The sequence below is a fragment of the Zosterops lateralis genome (genome assembly GCF_965231275.1).
Source record: "Zosterops lateralis genome assembly, chromosome: 4".
NCBI classification, from domain to species: domain Eukaryota; kingdom Metazoa; phylum Chordata; class Aves; order Passeriformes; family Zosteropidae; genus Zosterops; species Zosterops lateralis.
In genome coordinates this window covers 24458151-24483091 of record NC_139765.1, presented here as the reverse complement: position 1 = coordinate 24483091, position 24941 = coordinate 24458151, and the positions used below count along the sequence as shown (strand labels likewise).

At 39.3% G+C, this 24941-nt stretch overlaps 1 protein-coding gene across 1 annotated transcript; it reads left to right on the top strand.

Annotated features, from left to right (window-relative positions):
- Positions 1 to 193: 193 nt before the first annotated feature.
- ST13 (ST13 Hsp70 interacting protein) lies at positions 194 to 24452 on the top strand. Its single transcript, XM_083859412.1, has 12 exons — positions 194 to 340; positions 5418 to 5475; positions 6692 to 6761; positions 6866 to 6936; positions 7444 to 7510; positions 8058 to 8142; positions 10630 to 10740; positions 11954 to 12056; positions 15307 to 15423; positions 16117 to 16180; positions 17341 to 17435; positions 22763 to 24452. The coding sequence occupies exons 1-12, from the start codon at positions 231 to 233 to the stop codon at positions 22889 to 22891; spliced, it is 1080 nt and encodes a 359-aa protein (XP_083715538.1). The 5' UTR covers positions 194 to 230; the 3' UTR covers positions 22892 to 24452.
- The last annotated feature ends 489 nt before the right edge of the window (positions 24453 to 24941 follow it).

Here is a 24941-nt window from a genome sequence, read left to right as displayed (position 1 = left end):
CATGGGCGACGTCGGGGCCTCGGAATGGAATAGGATGGACGGAGCAGACGGCGCTTATAGGCGCGTCCATGGAGTTTATGGGCGGAACAGCGTTTGACATGGGCGGAGTCAATGGTGGTGGGCGGGGCCAGAACGGTTGTGGGCGGGGCCTCTGGCGGGCGGCGCGGGCTGGAAGGTTCCGCGGCGGGTGGGCGGGGAAAGGAGCGCGCCTGGGCCGCCGCCGAGCCGTCATGGACGCGCGCAAGCTGAGTGAGCTGCGGGCCTTCGTCCGGCTGTGCAAGCAGAACCCGGGCCTGCTGCACACCCCGGAGCTGGCCTTTGTCCGCGAGTGGGTGGAGAGGTGGGTGCGAGCCCGCAGCGGGGCGGCCGGGGGGGAGGGGGAGGGGCGAGGGGTGCCGGGTGTTGTGGCGCGGGGCGCGGTGGGGGAGGGGGCGTGTCTCCTCAGCGCGTGCGGGCGCTCGGGTGGGGGGGGCGCTCCTGCCGGCGCCGCGGCCTTCCCGCCCTCCCCTCCTCTTCCCTCCTCTTCCCGCCCTCCCCTCCCCTTCCCTTCTCGCCGGGATTGCTCCTGGCGCCTTAAAAAGGCTGGTTAATTTTTCATTTTGTTTCGTTAACGCTGGCTATTCCCGTTGCAGAAAGCCTGCCCCCCGGCCATCTCAGTGGCTCAGCTCTCCAGCCCGGAAAGCCCCAGAGTAACATTGAGCTAATAATTCTGGCATTGCGCAGCAGAGTTGGCTGGCCTGTCTTAAGAGGGAGCCGAGTCTGTGGGGAGCTGAGCGACGTTGATTTACGTCCTGGTACCCAAAGCACAAAATACCTGCCAAATACAAATACAGCTCCTGTCCAAAACGTGGTTTGCTCTGTGAGGTTTAATGTCTCAAAAGCAGCCCAATTCTCCGCTCCCTGCGAACCCGCTCTTTACGCTGCATGAATTCCGTGTGAGCGGGGCCTGCCGTAACAGGTGCTTCACAAATAAAAATGCTCTTTGGGTTCCACCCTGGGCACCCAGAGGCACGAGGCTGGAAGGGTTGGGATTCTTTGCTGCTGGCAGAGAACCCACAGAACCCCCGTGCTCAGGTACGGTGCCTCTGCTCGGCTTTTATGTCTGCTGTGATAAAAAACTCTTGAGAATTGAGGGACCTATGTTCAGATGCACGTGTTAAGCAAAGAGAATTTGAAACATTTTTATCTAGTGACAAACCGGGATTTGATTTAGAAAATTTGTGTTAATCAGCAGGGTTTTGTGTGTATAGATGTACATATATTTAAAGAAGTAAATACTGGCATTTCACAATATGTCTTATAATGAAAATAGCTATAATGAAGTGTTTATTCATGGCTTTTTTACAGCGATATTTAAATTTTTTACGCCTCTGAATAATATTGTGGTTGTAAAATCACTGGTATTTAACTGAACTTGGCTTTGCAGTCCTGACAGTAGATGTACCTCTGCCTAGGAAGGAGATCGATATCTGTCTCATCCTACTGCAGGTCTTTATTCCTTTTGCTGTGCATAACATACTTCAGTGCCTTACCCTAGGCTTCTTCCAGTACTTCTGTTGCATGCATACGTATGAAGGTGTGGACAGACTACTTTAAGCTTTCGTGGGGTCTGGCCCGGACTATCAAACCCCTTTGAGCTTCCTTGGGGCTCAGCCCGACGGCAGCTTGAATGAAGAGAGAGACAGCTTCGATCCAGTTGTTGGAAAAGTAGTTTTAATAATACAAAAATAACAGACAATAAGGCGTCCACTGTATTGGACCGAACTGCATCAAGGCAGTAACAAGGGACAAAAGGCAGGAGGTCAGAGGTGGAATTTTGGGTCAGACAGAGGTACTTATGCACCCTGCTGTGGGTGAGGAGTTAAGGTGTGGTCTGAGCGAAGGTTCCAATGGGGGACAGTGATTAAGAATATTAAAATTCTTTTATCACCAAAAATCAACTTATGATAACACAGAGAACTGCGAACTTGCTGGTAACAATTTGCATAGAGAGCACATCAATCAGCTTTTTTCTTATGGCACTACAAATGGAGTTTCCCAAGGCATTTTCCCAGGGTTCTCTTTTTTTCCTGGGAAAACTGCTCTCTACACTGCTTTAAGAGGGAGAGGAGGAACGCTGATTTCTTTTTGTCAAAGAAAGTGTTTGGGAATTGAAAGATGAATGGAAAGATCTGACTTTCTCCATGTTAATGGGAAGGGCTATAATTTCCAGATTAATTTTTAGAATTTGTATTTGGTGCTTGTTGTAGAAATACAGTAATTACATTTAGAACCGTGGAATATTTTTTACATGTAAAACCTTCACTGAATGTCTTTATCTCAAAAGCAGAACCTCCTACAGCTCTCCAAGTTTTCTGGTTTTTTTTTTTTTTTCATGTATTTGAGTTAAATATTTGCCTAAGTAATATACTTGGATGGTAGTAGTGGTACCCAAATTACTTACCATGCAAAACTGTCTGGAATTCTGGTGGATTTCCCTCTGCCTTTACATAATAGTGCTGTATGCCATAGAGCTGTTAAGTGCATTATTGGGCCTGATCATTCTTTGGAAACTGCTTCAAACAGCATGGCCTGCCTCCAGATGGAAATAAACTTGATAACTCATGTCTCTGTCTGGTTTACCTGTCTTAATCTGAATGACATAGGTTTGTTTATCTAGGTAGTGTTGTGAGTGATTAGAATAATGACTAAATTATACTAAAATTCATCATTAAATTTTTTGACTAAAATTCTGCTAATTGCTTTGATTTTTTTTTTCCTTAAACCTAGTGATAATTTAAATTTTGCTAACTACTCATAAAGCCAGAATGGGATGCTTTATTTCTGATTAGCTGTTAATATTGCATCAGTAACCTTAAGTCTTACCTGTTTTTATGCACTTGTTGTTTTCTAACCCTTATTCTGCCTAGCTGTTGTACTTAATTTTAATATTGATGCTCTTTGTAGAGAAAGCATAGAGTAGTGCATGAGTGTGTTTGGAAAGTGTTTTGACATTCCTTTTATAAAGCCCATTTTCTCATAATTGCATAAAAATAAAAATGTTTTACTTGAATTAATATGAAATGAGTCATTAAAAGAAACACATTTCAAAACCCAGCAATTGAACAAAGAAACAAGAGCAGTCCTTAAAAATAAAACACAGAATCCCTAATTGATGAATAAGGCCTTCTGCCTTTTTTTGGTTGTTATTGTTTTGTTCAAATAGGTTTTTACCCTTTTGAATTCATGGTGATCCAGTTTCTCTCTAACTATAATTTTGCTGTTAATAATAAAAGTGGTTGCAGAAATCATGTTTGCAGTTCTTCCAACAAGTCATAAATGTGACACTTCGTGGCAGTGTTGAGTGGAAATGTGTGGTCACTGTTGCACTGGAGTCCTGACAACTCCCAGTTGTTACCAGCATCACACACTCTGAACTCTTCATGTGTCTTGTGTGTGTCTGTGCTTTTTCTATGTCTCTGTGCTTGCCTTTCTGTACAAGGAGTGTCTTGTGTTTCCATATACTGCTGAGGTTTAATACATTGCAAACTTTGATGTATCCCTGCTGTGTATTCAATCATTGTTATCAAATACTGGGTTAAGAGATTTTAGAGTAACTCGCTTTGAGCTATTCTGGGATTATAACTGTAGTTTAAATAGAGATTACCAGGATAGCAAAAATATTTTCAAGTACTGTGAGTGAAACTGTTTTGCCTTGCCAGTTCATGAAATAGTGTATATAGACATGCATATATATTAGTAAACATTTCCCAAATTGAACTAGATTTGGATAATTTTCAGAGGGATATGAAGAGAACAGAGGAGACTGACTAAGTTGTTTCAGTCTTGCAGTGATTTAAGGTTTCAGACTTAAAACCAGCTAGTACCATGGATATTAGCTATTAGCTCTGCTAAAATGCTTTGTAATTTGTAGTTTTCTTTATGCAGAAGTAAAGTTCCAAGGCTTCACTAGATGGTCCCTGTAGTCCTCTCCTTGGTTTTTAGAGACTAATAAGAGTTATGTGTTCTATTGTCAACCTATGAGGGCAAAAATGTAGGAGGAACAGTTAGGGCAAAAATGTAGGAGGAACAGTTAGTCTGCATTCCATGGTTTCTGCCTGGTTGGATAATGATTTCTCAGACTGCAGTTGTTTAGTCCTTGCAGTATAACTTCGATCAAGTAATGTCAGCATCCTGAAGACACATAGAGATTGCTGCAATAGCTTCAGAACATGCTTGGTTTGTCACTTGTTGGTAGTTGGTTGGTTGGCTGGTTTGGGGGATTTTTTTTGACAGTTTTTCCTTGTAAATGGGAAGTACTTTAGTGCTGTTTGCCTGCCTTTTGCTGCAGGGCCTTGTACCAAGACCTGTCAATCCTATCAACTCCTTCTCCAACTCCTTCTGCCCTTTCTCCCCAAATTCATCCCTATTCCTGTCCTGTTCTGCCTCATTCAGATTTGTTTTCAGCCAGTTTGAGGCCTGACTCTGAGGTGCTGCTGACAGGAGGGAGGAAAGAGGGGCAAATGGGCTGCAGTAGCTTGACTTCAGAAGCTATAACTTGTCATCCTTGGGATACAGTTTTATGTTGCACTAATTCTTGAAAGCAGCTAGTCCTTCCAATTCCTCCTGGCCAGTCCTGTTTACCCGTCTCCTTCCCTCCCCTGCATCTCATCTAACCAGTTGTGTGGAGCCCTGAGGAGTTGGTTGTTGAGCTCATGAAAACATTTTTATTGAAAACTATCAGTAGGAGGAAATGTGGGGCAGGGGATTGCTGGGAATGGTTTTCCTTGTGGCGTGCTGTCATAGTTATGATTAGATGTTCTATCTAACAGCTGGAGAATTCAGCCTCTGCTTATTCCTGGCTGCTATTCTAAGTCAGTAGCATGTGGAAGTTTATTGTATATTGACAGAATGCTGTCTCCAACGAAGAATGGTCCTTAATTGTGGCGAAAGAGAGGCAGGAGTATCTCAACATATAAGAGAATTTTTTTTTTCTAGGTAGCAGTTTCAATCGTGTTGGCATTTTAGGCTGTTGTCTTTAATTGTTTGACCTTTGTTCAAATAAATAATTCTAATTTTAGTTATAGCTATAATCATAGTATCTAGTTTTGATTTGAACGTAAGTTACATTTAAAGGAGAAAATCCATTTGAGCCACCGGGCAGCTTTCCCTTGTGAAAAAGGGTGAGTGGGTGGGTGAAGGGTGATGTGAGTGAGTACAAGTCTCAATGGAGCTGTACAACAGACAGTGTGCATTGCACTACACTGGGAAAAGGAGGGGATGTGTACTCTATTTGCTGCTTTGAAAGTTAAATGGATCATCATGTTTTGTGTTACAACAAAAATATGAGATTATCAGCATTTGAATCAATGAAATACATACTGCTATTTTGATAATCTTACTGTTTTGTTTTGTCTTTTCTCTGTTTTGCTGAAAAGTATGGGAGGCACAATACCACCTGCTCCAGCCAGTGCTTCCATGGAGGAGACAAGTAAGGTGAGATATGAAGAATTTATTACTGAAAATTGATGCTGGCAAAATTACTGAGCAGCAGAAGGGGAAATTTGCTGTCAGTTTTCTCTCAGATGAGGGGATGAATGTGAGATTTCAGTCTGAAGCTTACCCATTGTGTGTTGTAGGTGACTTGTTACAGATGGCTTCCTAGTTCATTTCTAGTGTTACTGTGCTCCATTTCTCTAATCCTGAATGCCTGATGTTCTTGGCAATGCAAATGCCATACGGAGTCTTGACTTCTTTTTTTTGGTTTTGTTTTCTAGCCTGTTTATAAGCCATTTCTCTCATCATTAGTGGATTAAATTATCTTTTCATGAGAAGAAGTATTAATGAGTGTGATAAGTAATGAAGTGATCAGTTGAACTATCAAATTTTTAAGGCAGTATTGTGGAAGATGTCATTTGTTGATTTATTTTAAGGAAGAAAACAAACTTGCCTTGTAGATATTTATATCAGGATTTTTTCAAGTTTGAACTTCTTTTAGAAAAAAGATGTATTTTAATTTTTTTCAACAAGACAATGGATGCTGGGATTACTGTCTAGTTAGAGCAATATGGAGGGATTGTGTGTATTTACTGAATGTAGTCTGTGACACTAAGCATGAAGACAAGTGGCTTGTATCTGATAATAGACAGGATGTGCTAAGTTATAGGATTCAGATGAAACTTAGTTAGAAATTGATAAGAAAACATTTTAAATTTTTGAAAAAATACTCTAGGTATGTAGAAGTGGCAACAAGCTCAGACCTTGGCAAATGAAAACAATATTTAAATCACTGTCATCAGCTTATTGTTCCCTGCTAAAGGACCTTGGCTTAATGGTATTAAATTGAGAGAATTTTTGATCCAGAGAATGTGTGAGGGAAGGCAGGAAGATTGGAAGGGTTGCTTAGTAGTCACTGTAAAACTGGATCTGAATTGGATGTTATTTGGATTATTTGGTTTTGGTTATTGAATTACAAAATTTGAAGGACCAGCTTTACCAATAATAGAAGTTCATGAGTCCAGATTTGGACTCTGAAATATTTACATACATGATAGGCTTAATCTGAAAGGAGAGAAAAGAAGATTAGTATCTTAAAAATAAAATGGTTCGGCTGTATCACAATCTGATTTTTCTAATACATTTTTATTTGTGAGAGCAGAAACAGAGCATCGGTCAGAAATAATGTGTGCTTACAAATACGTGTCTCTCTCAGGACAAAGCAGAGGAACACCCAGAGGAGCCGGTTAAATCACCTGAACCAGAAAGCGAAGAGAGCGACTTAGGTGGGGAAAATAGCGACTTGATTACATTTTACCAATGTGTAAATTATTCTGAAAATCCTGTCTCTGTAGATGAAGCTTAGTCTTCCTTTTTATTTTTCCCCTAGAAATTGATAATGAGGGAGTTATTGAACCAGACAATGATGACCATCAAGAAATGGGAGATGAAAATTTGGAGGTAAGCAAAATATTTTCAATCTGGCAGTAGGAAAGGTAGGAGGGTTTGAGTGTAATCAAGGATAGCAGCTGAGGTAGGATGAATACTCTGTTATCTGTGTAGCCAGCTGTTGTTTTGGCTCTTTTTCTTCTAAACAGAAAACTTACTGGCTTAAAATAACATTCTTTTCTTATTCAAGGTTAGAGTTCAACAAAAATTTCCATGCAGAAGGTCAGGTCAGAGAATGCCAAAGAAGTTTATTGCAACACCCATGCTAACTAGATATGTGGAATTCTACCATTGTTCAACTTAGCTTTCAAGTGTTTTATAGCTAAAAATAATGTTGACTAATGTCTTCAAGCTGAAGGCAAGGTTTTGTGAACTATGATTTAAATACAAATTAAAATTAAGGTTCTGGAATTGGACAACTGAAGCACTTCCTCCTTTGGCAAGGTCTTAGTGTGGTAATTCTGGCCTGGACTCAACAGCTTTTGAGATTTTTGTGTGTTTTTCATTTTATTTTGTTAGGTAACTGAAGAGATGGCAGATCAAGCTAATGAAAAGAAGACTGAAGCAATAAATGCTCTTAGTGAAGGTAATATATTGTTTTTTATACTTATTTAAGGACATTATTTTTGGTTCTCCTATTAGAAAAATGAAGGTGAATATCTTGGACCATTTTGAATGCTTTAGAGGAGGAGAAAACGTACTTCTTGTTGGATACCCAAAACTATCTAGAGTATGGAAGCTTCTTCAAGTACTGTTTTTGCAATGTAGCCATAGTTCAGGGAAGGGTGGGAATAAGGTACTGCAGCATCTTAATTACAAACTGATCATTCCCTCCATATTGTTATTAGTGTCTTTAGTGGTTTGTCTTAAAGCAGTGAAAAGGTGTATAGTAAGGATGTGACATTCTATTTGATTGCATTTAAAATTGAATATACAGTTTAACTGGGAAGAGTATCTCTTCTCAAGCATTAATTTTAGAGTTTGTACTTCAGTAACATACCAAAAGGGAGAAAGTGATTTTCTTTGTTGATAATGTTCTATCTAAAAAGAGCCTAGGCACGTCACACTCTGTAAGGCAGGTTTGGGAATTCAGATGTAATTTCATTACATAATGATTGAAACTTCACTTTTAGGGGACCTTCAGAAGGCTGTTGACTTGTTCACAGATGCTATCAAGCTGAATCCATGCTTGGCCATCTTGTATGCCAAGAGGGCAAGGTGAGTCATAAACTAGTGATTTATGTTTCTGCCTGTTTCGTTATTTTCCTTAGGGAGCCTAAGGAACATAAGGCAACTTGAGGATCTGTATAAACTTAAAACCACAGGAAGGAAAGGGTAGTGTTCATTTCATGCAGTTTCTCTTCTATTAGACTCACCAGATTTGCTGTAGCAGCCATATAAAGAATCTTGGTAACAGAGTAAATAACAGAATGGTGTTCCAAAATGCATTGTGGTAACATTAAGGATACTTTCCTGTCTGACCTTCCAGGAGGCACCCTGGCAGTCAGGCTCAAACTGCCTGAGTTGAGACTGAAGCGCCTTTGCAGCTACACCCCCCACACTCACACAGTCACATCAGGTTTCCTTACTGTCTTGAGCCTGGGTTTCCCACAGGAGACTCTCAGACATCTGGATCCTTAAAATAATTTAATCATGGTGCAATAACAAAATAACAGCTCAAGCTGGTGCCTCTGAGGAAGGATTCCAAACAAAGGAAGCCCTGGGATTTTGTACGTCCACAGTCTGTGCTTGTGAAAGTCTGAGGTCCTGGGCCCCTGCTGTGTCTGAGAGTGTCCAGTCACCTGATTGGGCCACAGGTCCCTGTGCAAAGATTGACACTCGTTCTTGCCTGGGGCACTCACCACCCAGAGTTCAATCTTCAGCTGACACTGCAGCTGCACCTGGAGCTACCTGCACTGAAATATTCCTCAGTAATAGTGCTTTTGGTATGTTGAGGTAGAATAATGATGGGTTACAAACACTTGTAAAACCTGAAGTGTACTGTGGGATTAAGATGATGATTGAAATTATACTCTTTTTAGATGCAAACTTAGTTAAGAATCCTGTGAATTCTCTCCCTGTTGTACCTGCTAAATGAATTGGTGAATAGACCAGGTTCTGTTCAACAGTCTTATGTTTGAACAGGACACATCTGTATCTCAGCCCATTCTCTGCCCACCTTACCATGACTTACATCTACCAGACTGCAGATGATGCATTGGGAACTTTCTAAATTCATAATGCACAAACATCTTTATCTTCCTGATTCTTCAGGAAGGCTTTACAAGTATGGGTTGCAGAAGCAGATTTTATTTTTCTGTTCTTACACAAGAGACCACTAATCATAGATGATTTGATAATTTAGTGGATCTTTCCCATAGCAAAGTTTTATTCAAAGAGAATTTAAATTTTCATAAAATTAATCGATGCCCTTTGTAATACAAAATACTATTCCATTGTAATACATCTTGACTGGTACTTGCCTTGCTGTTTTTTTTCTTTCCATATCAAAGTTTTTGCATGTAATACCACTTGTGTACCTTAATACACTGTTGCTAGCATAACTATTTTAAAAACTTCTTACAATATCCTATCTTCTCAGGACTGGGTGTAGCAATGAAAAATAAGAATATTAGGAGAAGTTTAAAAGTTCCCTCAAATTGGTCTGTTGTAGAAAGAAATGAATAATATATTAGGATATTGTAAAACTTGCCATTCTGATGAAGTGCTAGGAGTAATCCATGGTTCTGGGGGGTTTGTATTTGAGAAACTAGGGGCTTTGTGGAGCCAGCAGCGTTGGAATGGCTCTCATTGATGAACTAGCTTTGGGACACTTCCCTGACACCCTCTCCACCTGTTTGTTCCTAGAAGACCATGTGTGTCTTTGTGCTTGCTTTATTAGAAGCCTTAATAATGAAGTTACTTACAGGAATTGTAGATAAACTGTTTTCAAATGCATGTAAAAGAGAGATGTAGAATTAGATGTAGATGTAGAAGTTCTGACATGGAATACACTGAATTGAATACTTTTGTCAGTTCAGGAATGTTTTTTAATGTGTCCATTAGAGATTTTTAATTTTAGTTATTTGAACCTCCTAAAGTACTACTCTACTAGTTAGTCTGATATGCTTGTGTGTTGTAAAATTTTCAGCTTTTACATTTAACTGATAAAGGTTTGGGGTTTCTTGCATAGTTCGTGTTTGTTTTGTTGCTTTTGATTTTGATGACTCATCTCCTACCTCCTTTTCCTCATGACTCTAGCTGTTGATCCTTGTAGCCCGTGTAACTCCTCATGCTTTCTTTGTCTTACTGTGTTAAAGACTGTGCAATATGGCATGCAGAATGTTATTGTTGTTTCATTCAAATTTCTAATTGCCGTTGACCAGAGACCCCAGGTACCATGGGGCTGAACTGTCCTTTGCGTTTATGTATCTTTTCTTCTGTACTGAAGTTATTCTTACTGGCAAGGCTTGAGTCTGAACAATGAATGCTTTCAGTTCTTGTTCATGGCTCAGCTACAATGCTGGGGAGGGTGAGACTAAATTTTAACGACTTTGTTATCTATGTTACTATGAAATCTTTTTGAACACGGCTCTTCAAATGCATTATCTCACTAGTTTGCCTGTTAGTAATCCAAAGGTATTTCCAGTTTAAGTTAGTAATTTGGTATTTCAATATGTATGATAAATGTTCCTGTTCCCACAGTGTTTTTGTGAAACTGCAGAAGCCAAATGCTGCCATTAGAGATTGTGACAGAGCCATCAAGATTAATCCTGACTCGGCACAGACTTATAAGTGGAGGGGGAAAGCACATAGGTAATGAACTGCACCTGTACTTGATATTATCTTTGTGTGGGGGGAGTAGTTTTGTTCATAATTCTTACCTTCTCTGTGCCTCTGAACTGTTTGTCTTATACCTGAGAACAGTAGCTGTGAGCCAACAAACCATTGTGCCGAGTCTGTGGCTTAGAGAATAAGGATGATGGTGATTTATTGATGGCAATTTATGAGTAGTCCTCTTGGTACTGTCCCATCAGCCCCCCACACTTCCTCTCTCTCTCATCTTCTAATGGCTTACTGCTTTTCTGAATAACGTTTTCTTATCATTAGGTAAAGATTATGAGATCTAGGACTGCTTGTTTTATTTGTTTGGAGGTTTTTGTTTGTTGGGATTTTTTTTACAGACCTATAATTCTTGAACATTTCTCTGCTGTCCTTTTTCCTTAGACCCTGGAGCTCTTTTACATAGTAAATTTAAATACCTGATTATTAGGGAACCATTTGTTGCAACTGAGAAATGTCATTAAGCAAACAATGTAATTATTTTAAATGGTGTTAGGCATTCTGCCAAATACAGTTCAACTTTTTTTTTCTAATAGCAATAAATCAAGAAAAAAGGTGACAATTCTTACGGTTTATGTAAAAGCGGAAGAAGTAAATGCTAATATTACTTTTAAAATAGTGTTTTAGACAGTGTTTAGAGAGTTGTTTTTTAGTGTCTGCAGTTTTCATTTACAGTGTAAAGCCTAAGTGTGGGGACACTAGCGAATAGTTTGCATTAATACCTCTGTCTGTGAGCAGAAGTGCTTTGACCATTTAGTAATACCACCATTTGCTTAAAATTTTAATTACCAAAAGCACGAGGCTTACATGACCACTTTAATTAAGACATGGTGCGTCCAAGTCATGAGGTTTGAATGCTGAGCAAGAGGGTCCACTTAAGCCTGAGGTGGTAGTGCTTCATGAATTTAGCTAGGGTACCTTCTCCCTGTTGGATCGTTCTTCATAGCAGACAATGACATGATTCATGGAGAGTTTTTTATTCATTGTTACTGTAAGGATATGAAGCAAACAAGCAAGTGTTCTCTAATGGTATTGTAGTGTGCAATAAAGGAAACACCATGATTATTTCTGTAAGTCATTGTAGCTCTAGGTAAAATTTCTGAGCGATGCATGATTAAATGTTTTGAAGACTTGCAAGTGTTCAGTTTTTTTTTTCCTTGTGACTGTTGGTGTCTTCTGTTTCCAGACTTCTTGGTCACTGGGAGGAGGCCGCTCATGATCTTGCATTAGCTTGTAAACTGGATTATGATGAAGATGCAAGTGCCATGCTGAAGGAGGTGCAGCCAAGAGTAAGTGGGGAGGAGTGTTGGAGGTCTTGCCTGTATTTGAGTGACATAGATGCCTTCATATTGTTCAACAGGCATTGTCTGGAAGAAATGTGTTTATATGTCTTCTGATACTTCAGTCTGAGTTTATAAATACTTCTGTCTTTAGTAACAGCTGTTTATGGCTACGTGTAGAAAAATTGAATGTGTGGGCCTGGCATGTAACAGAAATATGAAATTCATTCCCTTTTAAAATTTTAACAGAAGAATCTGAAGCAGTTGAAGTTTGCCAGGAATTTTAGAATCTAGACTAAAAACCTTCAGAAAAGCCAGAGATAGCTGATAATTGATTTTTTTCCCCCAAGATTTTTCTGAGTTGATCAAAGCTTTGACCTTAAGCACATTTTCTGAAGGAAGCGTTTTCCTGTGCTTTGTACTTTCATTATTCAGCCCGGTGAGGGCAGCCTCAGCTCTGCACAACTGTTTTTCAGCTGCTCTCCCCTGGCTGACCCCAGCAATCTTCTAAGGAGAAACTTCTGTAACTTCTTCTAAGGAGATAACTTCTGTAACAGAAAGCAGGCTTGCTTTTTCATGGTTTTGTCTGTTCCTTCGAAGTGATTGACACATCACAGATGGAAGCTGTTACATTATATTGGATTTATATAGGGAGTTTGAGGGAACGTGAAGACTGCAGGGCTGGCCTCTTGTAAAGAGGGACCTGAGGCTGCCCCTGTGTCAGAGAGAGCCAATTCCAGCCAGTGCCAAAGCTGAGCAAGTCAGTGATGCCAGTGGTGCTTTTGTGACAACATATTTAAGAAAGGGTTAAAAAATGCAGTGTAACAGCTGTGAGAGGGAGGGCAATAAAGAAGAAAAATATGAGAGAAGCAACCCCTTAGAGACACCAAGATCAGTGAAGAAGGAAGTGGGAGGAGGTATGCTAGGTATGGGAGCAGATTCCCCTGCAGCCAATGAAGAAGGTCACAGTTAAGCAGGTTGTCGTTCTTGAGCCCATGGAGCAGATCCAGTGGGGCAGATCCACCGTGCAGCCCATGGAAGATTCCATGACAGGAAGTGGATCTGCCCTGAAGAAAGCTGGAGCTCATGGAGAGTCCCCTGGCGCAGGCTCCTGGCAGAAACTGCAGCCCGTGGAGAGAAGCCTACACTGAAGCTGGTTTTGTGGCAGGAGCTTGCAGTTCATAGGGGACCCATGGTGGAACAGGTGGTTGTTTAAGCACTGCACCTTGTGGGGACAACCACACTGGAGCAGTTTGTGAAGAACTGTACTGTGGGGCAGACACGCTGGGGCAGAAAAAAGGTGTGAGAAGGAGTGGCAGAAGTACAGTTTACGAACTGATGACAGTCCCCATCACACTGTGCTCTTCAGCGTGGAAGAGTGGGGAATGAAGCAGTAAAGCTGAGCTTCAGGAAGAAGGTGGCTTTAGTTTTGTTTCTCATCATCGTCTTCCATTTTTAATGGCATTAAATTAAATTAATCATCCCCACGCTGAGTCAGTTTTGTCCATGATGATAGTGGGTGAATAATATTGTCTTTATCTCAAGCCAAGAGCTTCTCCATCTTATTTTCTTTTCTTGTCCTGTTGAGGAGGCAAGGAGTGAGAGAGCAGCTTAGTGAGCATCTGGCAGCCAGTCAAGCTTAAATACCCAATGCATACACATTCCTGTGTCTAATAACTTCATCTTTCAGCTTTTCTACCATATCTTTTCTGTCTCCAGCAAAATGATAATGGAAACCATTTTACAACCCATTAGTCTCTGTTTTGGAGACAGTTGATCTGTGGTTAATATTATTACGTCTTGGGTCTCAACTGGTATTCAGAAGAAGTAATACATAATTCTTGGCTGAGGGGGAACCTTTTCTTTCCCTGTTAATCTGCCTGAGCATAGAAACAGCTGAATGAGTATCTGTGATACATTGATATGTAGTTGATAATTGTATGGGAATTTGTGTATGTAGCTCTAGGAGAAACAGGATCTTTTCATGGGTGATTTTCAAAATCTCCAGTATGTGAAATTGGTGCATTCATCTAATTTATTCACTTCAAGTTTTCCTAGATTTTTTTACTTTATAGCACTTTCAGCTAAAAGTCTAAGTCAAATTCTAAAAACGTTTAGTTCAGTTTGAGAAATGCTTAGTAATAACAAAAATCTGAAATTTGGAAACTCTTTCTGCTTCATTAAAAAGAAAACAGAACGCTTACCTCTCTCTTAAAGAGCCATTAAATGTCAGTGACATCAGCATATGGTAGCAGGTACTGCACTCACTCTCTATTTTTCCTGCTTCTTCCAGTGTACTTTCTCTGGCAGATGCACTTCAGGAATGATGTAGTACGAAATGAGTGTCTCTTAGCTAAAATAAGTTATATCAAAGCTCTGCTACTTAAAAAGTAATTTTTTATTCCTTTAAAGAGAGTATTCTAAAAGAATACAAGAGTATCCATTGTCTTAGCAGTATCTTTGTTCTTGCACCTGGATTTTTCTATGTGTTTTTTAGTTACAGGAATGTAACCATCATACACTGTATCTGAAATCATGAACCATTTTTGTGATTATTTCTAAGGATACATTCTGTTTTGAGGAAAGCATTGCTGCAGTTAAATCTGTTGTTATAAGGAGCCCAGAGTGAGGAGCCTTGGGAAGTTCATTGTAAACTCCTCTTTCACTGGGACTATAGATTTAATACACCTGAGGAAGAAGCTAGTAAAAGGAGGCAAACTTCTTCCCCATCAGCCCTTTCTTGGTTTGTTGAGGAATTCTTTGGTGTGCTTGTGTCAATCAGTACATGCTACAGAGGTATCTGAAACAATGATAACTCTATCTAGAAAGTGTGTGTGTATGCAGTGGCAATTTTACTGCCTATTGTGCCCTTTTCCAGGGCAGTTGCTGGTTTTAAACCCAAAGAAATGAGTATTTCAGCATAAAACCATAAAAGGACATGGAATGATAAGATGTTCAAGTTCTAACGATGACGCAAGTCCTGAAATGACTGCAAAAAAATATGCCAGAGTACGTATTCTGGTGAATCCAGTCAGTCTTGAGTAGACAATAATGACTGACTGGCTGCCATGGGAAAGAAGTAGCAAATGGCTCCTAAAACAAGAGGCTTTTAGGATGCGAAATCAGATCTTAGTTTTAAGAACTGGTAGAATGAGTTGATTATGCTTACAAGTGTTTTGTATTGAAATACATTGTCTGATATGCTAGAAATGTATAGCATATTCCTATTGTATAGCATAGTCCTATTCCATTGTGATAGGCTCAGAAAATTGCAGAACATCGACGAAAATATGAGCGGAAGCGTGAAGAAAAGGAAATCAAGGAAAGACTAGAAAGAGTGAAGAAGGCACGGGAGGAGCATGAGAAAGCACAACGGGTGAATATTCTTTTAATTTGTTTATTATTTCTTAATGAGTGTTCATTTTGGTTAAAACTAATTACAGAGGAAAATAATTTAAATGTAAGTTTTAAATTTTAGAGAGATCGTTTCTGGCTTGGTTACTTAACCAATAATGAAATCCGGAGAAGAGGACATTTGAGTTCATCTGGTTTTATTGCTTGTGACAAAAACAGTCTCTGGAATCTCTACAAAGCCTCTATTTTAAGAAGTCAGATATTTTAAGACTGTTACAGAGTATTTTTCACTTAAAGTACTTACATATCCCAAGGTGGAAGGTTTTAAATTCAAAATAATACTTTGCTTCTCTTCCTCAATTCCTGGCCCAGTTGGCTTTTCTTTTTTTTTTGTGTGTGTGCTTTAATTATGTATTTTAATATGTGGGGGGTGGGAGTCCTAAAAATACAGTTGGGGAGCTAAAAACAAATGGTACAGTTCGTATTCAGTAGAAGCATACCCTGCATAACTAACCTGCAATCATGTACAGAATTAGGAATAGACAGAGCAATTTCCTGTCAGTGGTTGGGAAGATAGTAGAGTGCTTTGTTTCTTGTGACATCGTATCTGCCTGAAATGGTCTCGGATATTTTTTTTCTCCTAAACCCAGCTGAGCAGTAGAAAACAGGCTGCAGTTCCATTGTTTTATGAGGAATGATGTGCTTTCATCTGCAGGAGGAAGAAGCAAGGCGACAGGCAGGAGGAGCTCAGTTTGGTGGCTTCCCAGGTGGCTTCCCAGGTATTTTATTTTTCAGCACCAATACTTGAGGCAGAGGTGGCTGTTTCCGTATGGAATATTATAACTGCAGTTTTTATAGCATTTGTTCTCAAGACAGAAAAATCTCATGTGAAGTTTAGAACTTGTGTACAAGTAACTCTTGGAGCACTAGTGGTAAGAGGGATGGGATTCTTTCTCTTGAAGAGAATTGATGCTGGGTAGCAAGTAGAGGGAAGACAGAAATAAGTAATGAAAGGGCTAACAGAATGGAACGATTTAGGTCTGGGAAAACAAAAGAAGCAGAATTTACTTGATAAGATGTGTAAAAATGAATATAAAAATGTTTTCTAAATTACTCAGGGTACCTTGAATCCATTCCGCTTAAAAACAATAGCGTAGAGTTGAAAGTTTCGATTGAACATGAGGGAAATCTGTACTGGTTGCAAGCTGTTGTTAACAGAATAGTTTTTTAAAGGAGGTAATGCAGATTACCTTATAGAAAAGTTATCCTTGGCAGCTTTACAAAAATCAGGTTTTCCATGTTATACAATGAACTGGGGAGAAGCAAATTATTGATGCTTTTGAAGATTGAGATGTAGCTGGGAGTTAGGCTCTGTGTGTGCTTCAGCTGTGCTTCAGATAGAGACCTTATGTGTCACGCTCAGCACACCTGGGGAAGCTGCAGAATAGGGATTCTGTAAGAGAACCTCAGGCATTTTGCTTCAGGGATATTTTTCATGGTGTTTTGTTGGAGTTTTTTCCCATTGGTGGTACAATTTTTCCTAAAAAAACCCTTAAAATTCTTGCCAAATGTGGAATGTGCCTGGGACATAATACTGAGCTGCTTCTGCCCTAAATTTTTCACCCCAGGCATTCAAACTCCTTACGTTCCTGAGCTAGAGGCCTACCTCATTTAAGTTAAGCAGGAAAAGAACTGTACTCATTAGAAGCCTCCTATTTAATTGAGTTAAAAACATGAGTGAAATAAGATGTAGGTCTTAACAGAAAGACCCTGCTTTCCATTGAGTGGACCAGCTATAGCCGTATAGAAGACATGGCTTTAGATATATGCCCAGGGCAGTATGTCTGTGGCAAGTATGTCTTGGTCTCAGTGAGCATAATTACTGTACAGGTGAGTTGAACATTTTTCATCAAGCATTTTTCTTGTGTTGGATTTTCAGGTGGCTTTCCTGGGGCTGGAGGCATGCCAGGAATGGCAGGTATGCCAGGTCTCAATGAGATTCTCAGTGATCCAGAAGTTCTTGCGGCCATGCAGGTGAGTATTTGTTATAGTCAAAGCTACACATTCTGAACAAGAGAAGAACGGCACCCATGAGCCTAAAGGGAGGAAGGAAGATGTGACCTTTTGGATAACAATGGGGTGCTTGCTTATTTCTGTTGTAAAATTCTTTCCTGATGTGTGTGGCATCCGACTGTCTGGATTCAATGTTGGCTGTTTTGCAAACTAATGGTAGCTTAGTTAAAGATCACACATAAACCCTGACCACTGTAACAGGTAAAACTGTGTGCCGTATGCAGTTGTCATCTCTTTTGAAAAAGTCTCTCAAATGGTTGTTTTCCACACATTATAATTCACTTGCTCATTTTTTGAATGCACACACTTTGTAGAGGGATAACTATGCAAACAAAAACATTGGTAATGTTTTTCTTACACAATATGTTATAGTAATATTGTGATGAGAATTGCCTTTCTCTTAGGAGATTAATGGTTTTTTTTGCCTGAGACAAAGTATTATTAGAATAGTTCTTCATCTGGCATTTTCTGAAATCATATTCAGAAAACTTGTTTCCCTACTGGGCTTGATTAAGTGCTCATTTAATTAATTGCTCAATCTCATAACTACTACTACTCAAGAAAAGTATTTAAACAGATGAAAGAGAACATGTCCAACAGCGCCAGTTTTAAGGGCAGATGGGCTAGAAAAATCAGATCTATGTAGTTACATTTGCATTCTAATATGATCAAGTATAAAACCGGTTTGTTTCTTTTTTCTGTGATTAGAGGTACGTATTGTCCTCAGCTCATTGAAATAAAGGCATCACAAAGGAAGCTTATTCAGTATATCCTGGAATCACCAAAAAAATCATCACTTTCTTTGGAGAAGTTTATTCCCTTTAATGGTTGCTGATGTTGGAAAACACACCTTTACTTAGGTTGCCACAGTCAGCAGTGTTGGCTTGCATGCAAACCATGCAGAAAGGGCCCTTGATTTGTAGCTGTCTTCCTTACCAGGCTACTTCCTGCTGTAACACTGGAGTTTGTGATGAGAGGTTGCTGAAAACAGTGTTGCAGTGCAGCTAAATATTAAGTGCTTGTCACATGCCATTCCATTGCATGCTGATTACATATGCCCCTGCATAGGGTAGGACTCTTGCAAGAATGTGTGTTGACAGTGTTTTGTGATAATGCAGGCAGGCTTCAGCACGTACAGCCTGTTAGCAAACCTTGAGTCTCTTACTGTATGTACTCTTTGTACCAACTTTTTATCTAGATACAATTTATTAGAACTTGATCTATGTCTACACTGCCACCTTTTCCTAAAATGTCTAACTCTGCTTTCTGGTCTTTTTTGAATTGACTGTGCAAGCTCTAGTTTTAAAAGACAGTAGTTTCTACTGCTTGACATCTGCCCAGTGCAGCTATGGAATATGTTGATGGATAATGCTAGCTGGCAGCTATTACCAGTCTGTTGTCTGAGGTAACAAAAACTCTGAACATAATGAATCACACAAGTGACTCCAAAATTGCTTTTTAACTGATAGTCTGTGGAGGCTTTTTATAGTGAGGACTTAGTGCCAAAATGGGAGTATTCTAAGAGTAAAGGCTTCTCTTTAGACTTGCTATGATTTCATCCTTTTGGAGACTAATCTCCATGAGCTAACACTGAAATGTGCATGAGTCTTGAAACATCTCAATAAACCTGACAACCCATGGGTGCCTGAAGACAAGCCAGATTAAACTGGTTTTGCTGTTAACTTCATTTTGTCATCCATAGAAGCAACCAGAGAACCAGATATGCCTGTGGACATATATAGGGGAGTTACTACTTGTCATTGGCATAAAACTTACTTGGTCTAGGTGACCCTGCCTGGGCAGAGGGGTTGGCCCAGATGATCTCCAGATGTCCCTTCCAACCCTAACAATTCTGTGATTTTGTGATCTTTGTAAACCACTATAAAAACTACATTCTTGATAAAGATTTTTGATTCTATTACCTGAAGAATTATTTCTTCAGGATTTTTTTTTTCTTCAAAGCAGCAAAACGTCTCTTGCCTTTCTTTTCACAGCTTCTTAATGGTAGCATGTTGTTTACTTTTTGCAGTGACTTCTAATGCATGGTTTTTCAGTTCATTTGCACCTAAGCTTTCTAGCCTCCAGAAGAATTGACTGAAATTTTAGTGTTTTATTTTACTGTTTTGTCTATCTGTGTCTTGGTTTGGAAAGAGTTGTGTCTGCTAAGGAAGGCAAGATACGGGAATAGGAGTAACAGTGCTTCACTAGGAAAATTAAAATAAAAATGTAGTAGTACAAAAAAGCAAACAAAGGAAAAAGAAAACACTTGACAGTCAGAACATGACCTAACACCCTGTTGGTCAGGGCGTTGGTAGCAGTCAAATCAAGTCCTCCTGGAGTGTCAGATGTAGTTCTGTTGAAGCAATGAACTGAACGTGACATTTGCATTTTGGAGTCAAGTAGAAGTTCTTTTTATAAGGAGTGATGTGTAAGATGAACCTATAGATTCCTTATTTGACATGTAGCCATATGTTAGACACACACTTCCAACAAAATGTGTTGTGAAAAAAAAAGTAGGGATAACTTTTCTTGGAAGTATTATTTTTCCTTCTGCACCTAAAGACCAGAGCATTAGAAAACTGAACGTTTGCCTAGTACAATTAATAGAATTGCTACCATTCCACCTTGTCCTCGTTTAGGGCAAATTTGGGAGAAAACCCCCTGAACAGGGTCTCTCTGGGAACACCCAAGTGCCCGTCCCCCCAGCCGGTCTGAGAAAAGAACTTCCTTGGAGAAAAGTGGAAAAAACTATTTATTTAGCTAACAAAGTGCCCACGAGCACAAAGAATGAGTAATATGGAACAATAAAACCTTCTGGAGTGAGATAGCAAATTGAGAAAATCCTTGCTGTGAGTGTAGCTCAACTCGTTCAGTCCCTCATTCGTCCCTCCAGAGGTCCAGGCCCTGGTGGGCTGCAGGTGCGAGCTCCCTGGTGCTCCTCTGTGTGGGCCTGAGAGATTTTTAGCCTGCTAGCAGCTGCTAACTTTTTCCCAAGGAAAAATTTCTCAAGAAAGCTTTTTCTCAAAACAATCTTGGTAAATAACTATCCTTTCTCAAAACAATCTTTGTCCGGCTGGTGTTTGCTGTTTCTCTAGTTTAACCAATGGCATTAGGGAGGCGTCATTCCTGTTCACCAATCATGTTAAGTCTGTATCAGAACACTTTTATAAAAGGTAGTAAGAATTTAGACAATACAGCCTTCTTTTTCTATACTCTTTGCCTTCTGAAATATTTGGAGTCTTTCTTGTCCTACAGCAACACCTCTGTTTTTTTCAGTCCAGAGTAGGTTTAAACAGTCCCAAGGAAAAGGAAGAAAAAAGGCAGGAAGCTTCTCTGCCTCAGTTAGCTAAACTAACTAAAAGCAAAAAAGATTTCTGTCCCACTGCTGTCCGTGCCTCAGCTGAACAACCTCATCCCAAGAAGAAACGCAGAGGAGCGAACGCTGTTTTTCGAAACAAACTGCACACTTCTTCTTTCCCTGCTTTGCCATCAAAATCAGTCTTAAAAGCACAGAGCTCAATATGCAGCACAAACAGAACAGACAATTGGGGATACACACATCATAAAGTCACCCTAGGGCGCAACTTATGCACTAAACATTTCCCTACAGAAATGTTGGTGTCCTTTCACTTTATTTTGATAATATTGGTCATCACTGTTAAACCTTGGATATTATAAACACTCTCTAAGGTTGAGAGCTTCCAGGGAGTCACAGAAGTACAGTCATTTACTTGTTGTGAATTTATAGGAAAGTGAAATACATAGCATAAAAATGGATATTTAACATTCAGTTAGGAGTGCTTTGACACAAACTAGTGACTAAGATTACTCAGCTTTTTGTTCCAGTTGTTTATAACTGAAACCGCAGACTTAACAACATGACATAATCTTTATAATCATATGCCCTATTTTGAAATCAAGAAGTCTGAGTTTGTGAAAGTCTGCCTTTTTTCTTTGCATGGGAATTCTGTTAAGTGGACAGAATGTATCTAGTTTCTCCTTTCAGAACTTCAGCATTCTATTTTCCATATACTTTGCAGATTATGTTTTGTGAGGGAGTTAAATGCTCCCATAAGACTGGACTCTTGGTTCCCAACATGTATAAAATATGACTGAGGTGTGTGGGTGCTTTCAGTGGAGTCCACACCTACCAAATGCAATTTAGGATCAGACTTGTTTAACAGTTTTGGATTAAGTGATGCTAGAATAGATACAGGATGGTGCTATTGAAGCACAGACAGCTCTGAGCACGCCATTTGGGTTGTGATGGTTTCCAGAGAACATGCCTGCTGTAGCAATGGATTAGAAGTCTAGGAAGCAGTATGTCTTTTGGTAAAAATACTTAAATGGTCTTAGAAATAACAGCAGATGAAATTAACACTAACATTTGTGATTTGTATTGAACATAATAAACTGCTTCCACTTTTGTTGAATTAAAGAAATTTGGAATTTTTTTGTAGATATTGCTTATAATGGAAGCATTTTTCCAGGCTGAGATGTAAAATTGTTATGTACAGATTCATTATGTTCAAAACATACACAGGTAAAATGATTAAAACCAGTTCAAGTTCAATGGAGGCTAAAGGTATACTACAAGTATGGGGGAAAAGTATTAATGCTTCTCATACTAAATAGAGAAGATGGAGTTATTTTTTTGGGCAGTGACATTGAACATGTGGATGTATTTATCAACTGTAACACAGTAGTGTGATAAGAGATAACAAGGTTCTTTTCCAAGTGTGAATTTTCAGTGGAGGTGAGGAATGACTGAGAATTAGATGCATTTTTATAAGCCAAACATTGCCACATGTGTCTGTTCACAACCCAACAGTTTCAGGCTTCTGCCGCTAGAGTGAAGAAATGAGAAAAGGATAAGAATCAGCTGTTGCTCAGAGCAGTTACCTATCATGCATGCTACACACATCAAACTCCTTCTACCTCATTCAAAATGCATTGAAAGGTGCCAGAACAGAAATAATATAGTAGGTATGGCTGTGTTTGATAGCTCCTGTTCTGGGAAAACAGAAGTCTTATCCTATCCCCCTTCTCACACTGAACTATTACTGTACCAAGTTCAGTAATGATTCTGGTGTTTACTGACACAGTTTTAACAATATGCACTGTATTATTGGGTTGTCTTTAGAGACTTCTTGCTAGAAGTCTAACGTAGTCTTGTCATGTAAAAGCTGAGCAAGACTAGATTCATGTGGAACCACATAGTCATTTTTGTTCAGTTGTTTTACCAATGCACTAATTTTGTTGGTTTTTGTTTTTTACTTTTTGTCCAGGATCCAGAAGTTATGGTTGCATTCCAAGATGTTGCCCAGAACCCAGCAAATATGTGCAAGTACCAGAGCAATCCAAAAGTCATGAATCTCATCAGTAAATTGTCTGCCAAATTTGGCAGTAAACCATAAAATCCCTAGTTCCTAAAAATCATACCTGAATGGCAAGGATTGGATTTGGCTAACCAGTGTTGCAATAAAACAAACCATTTTACCTCTGATCTTCTTAAGAAGAGAAATGGGGTGTTCTAAGGAGAACTGCTCTCTAGACCCAAGTATTGACTTTATTCAATTATCGGTTTATAGAACTCATATTGTATTCAGATGACCTAGTTTTCAACCATCCCTTCTCGTCCAACAGTTGCAACCTTTCATTATAAGTATTACAAATAGTTTTCTCTGAGTGAATGTTCTTATAAAAAATTAAAGTATTCCAGAGTATAAGATAAAGATTTCTCACTGAGCAAAGGGGAAAGTACTTTTAACAACTAAAGTCTGTCTTAATCCCCTTAAGGACAGAAAATAGCAAAGGTGTGACAAGTCTGAAGAATTAACTGGATAAAGGAATTGTGCAAATAGGAAAAAAAAATTATGGGTGATTGACGTTTTAGAGCTATTATCAGTATAATCAGGCTAGCTAGTTACTGGAATTTCTGTATCATTTTGATCACCACAACTGTGCAGCAAAGGTACAGTTCTACCCTTTGCACAAACCTGGCATGAAGTACATATTGCTGAGGCCACAGATGTTTTGTTACTTGTTCAGTTCTTGTCCAGCACCTTTACATAACATTTTATTTATCAGTCTAGGTATGGGAGAGCGGCTTCCTTTCTATGCTTGTGCTCTTGTCCTTTCCCAGTTTGCAGGTCCTCTGTTGGTTGCACTCACCCTTCCTTGGGGCCATACTTACCAAGTTGCATCTATTTGGAAACTTTAGGGAGGGAATCTTGTTCCCATCACTACCTCTGTCCCACTGAATGCCAGCCATCCAGAACATATACATGCAGAGTTACAGATCAGTGAAGGGAGAATACCCAACAAAATTGCATCTCTGGGTTCTGAATTGGTTTGGGTCCTTACATGCTCACTGATTAAAATTTCTTGGTCAAAGTCCTGCTGTCTCTGTAGAGGTGATGACTTTTTCTTCACCACATTTTGTAGTCTTCCGTTTTTTCTTGTAACCTCTTGTTTAAAAAAAAATAAAAAAGATCTGTTGTGATTTCATATCTCCATGGTTTTGAGGCTTATGATGCGGAGGAAAAGATGATTTGGGACAGACAGAACATTCTTCTAACACATGCATTTATCAGCATGGGTATTTTTGAAGCAGTGTCTGCGATGGTGATGTTCCTTGGATTTGGCTACCAATAAATACAGTTGTTACTTCTGTTTGTCTTGGCTGAAACATCTTTATGTGGAAAAAATGACCATAGTTACCTGTTCAGCCCTTGAGTTTCAAGGTTTGTGTTACTCTTTTGTAATTCTGTATCTTAAGCCATAACTGATGTTACTATTTTTAAACAAGTCTGGTTTGGTGTAGGAACTCAACAGCAGTTGCAAAAAAGTAAATCCCCAAATGCTTTTTCTCCTGCTAATGACCCTGCACAGTGAAATGTGAATCTTTTTGCTTAAGAAATACAGTTCTGAATACTTCTCTTAGCCTTTAAAAATAAAGTATGATTTTAAAAAACAGCTTTTTGGGGTTGTGTAACTTTCTGACAAAAACTATTTTGCTTAAATTAAATGTGGAAGTGCTTTAATTAAACTCTCTATATAACTTGTGTTTTAAATTGGAACAAAATGCCTAAGGGCTTGTCTTCACGACCAAATGAACTCAGATTACAATTGTGTGTTGCTGTGTGCATGGCTTTTGATCATAGTCTTGATCTCCCATTCCCAAGAAGAGATATTTGAAGTAGTCACCCCTCAATATAGGCTAAATCTTGACTTCTGCATTTAGGCTAGTGCATCTGTGTTGTGTACAAATAAGAATATCTTGAATATAGATTTATTCCCCACAGTTTCCTATTATTCCAATTTGGCTTTTTGTGTCTGTCCATGAGCAGTCAAAAGTAGGAAGTTACTCCTACCTAATAGAAATGGTCATATCTGTGTCCTGCCTGCTTGCTTACACATCAGTTGCCCTTACTGAGAGTTGATTGATTCTGTAAAAGTGTTCTC

Coding starts and splice junctions, on each gene's coding strand:
- ST13 (XM_083859412.1), top strand. CDS start 231: ATGGACGCGCGCAAGCTGAGTGAGCTGCGGGCCTTCGTCCGGCTGTGC. Junction 10,741..11,953: donor TGGAGGGGGAAAGCACATAG/GTAATGAACTGC, acceptor TTCTGTTTCCAG/ACTTCTTGGTCACTGGGAGG. Junction 16,181..17,340: donor CTTCCCAGGTGGCTTCCCAG/GTATTTTATTTT, acceptor TTGGATTTTCAG/GTGGCTTTCCTGGGGCTGGA.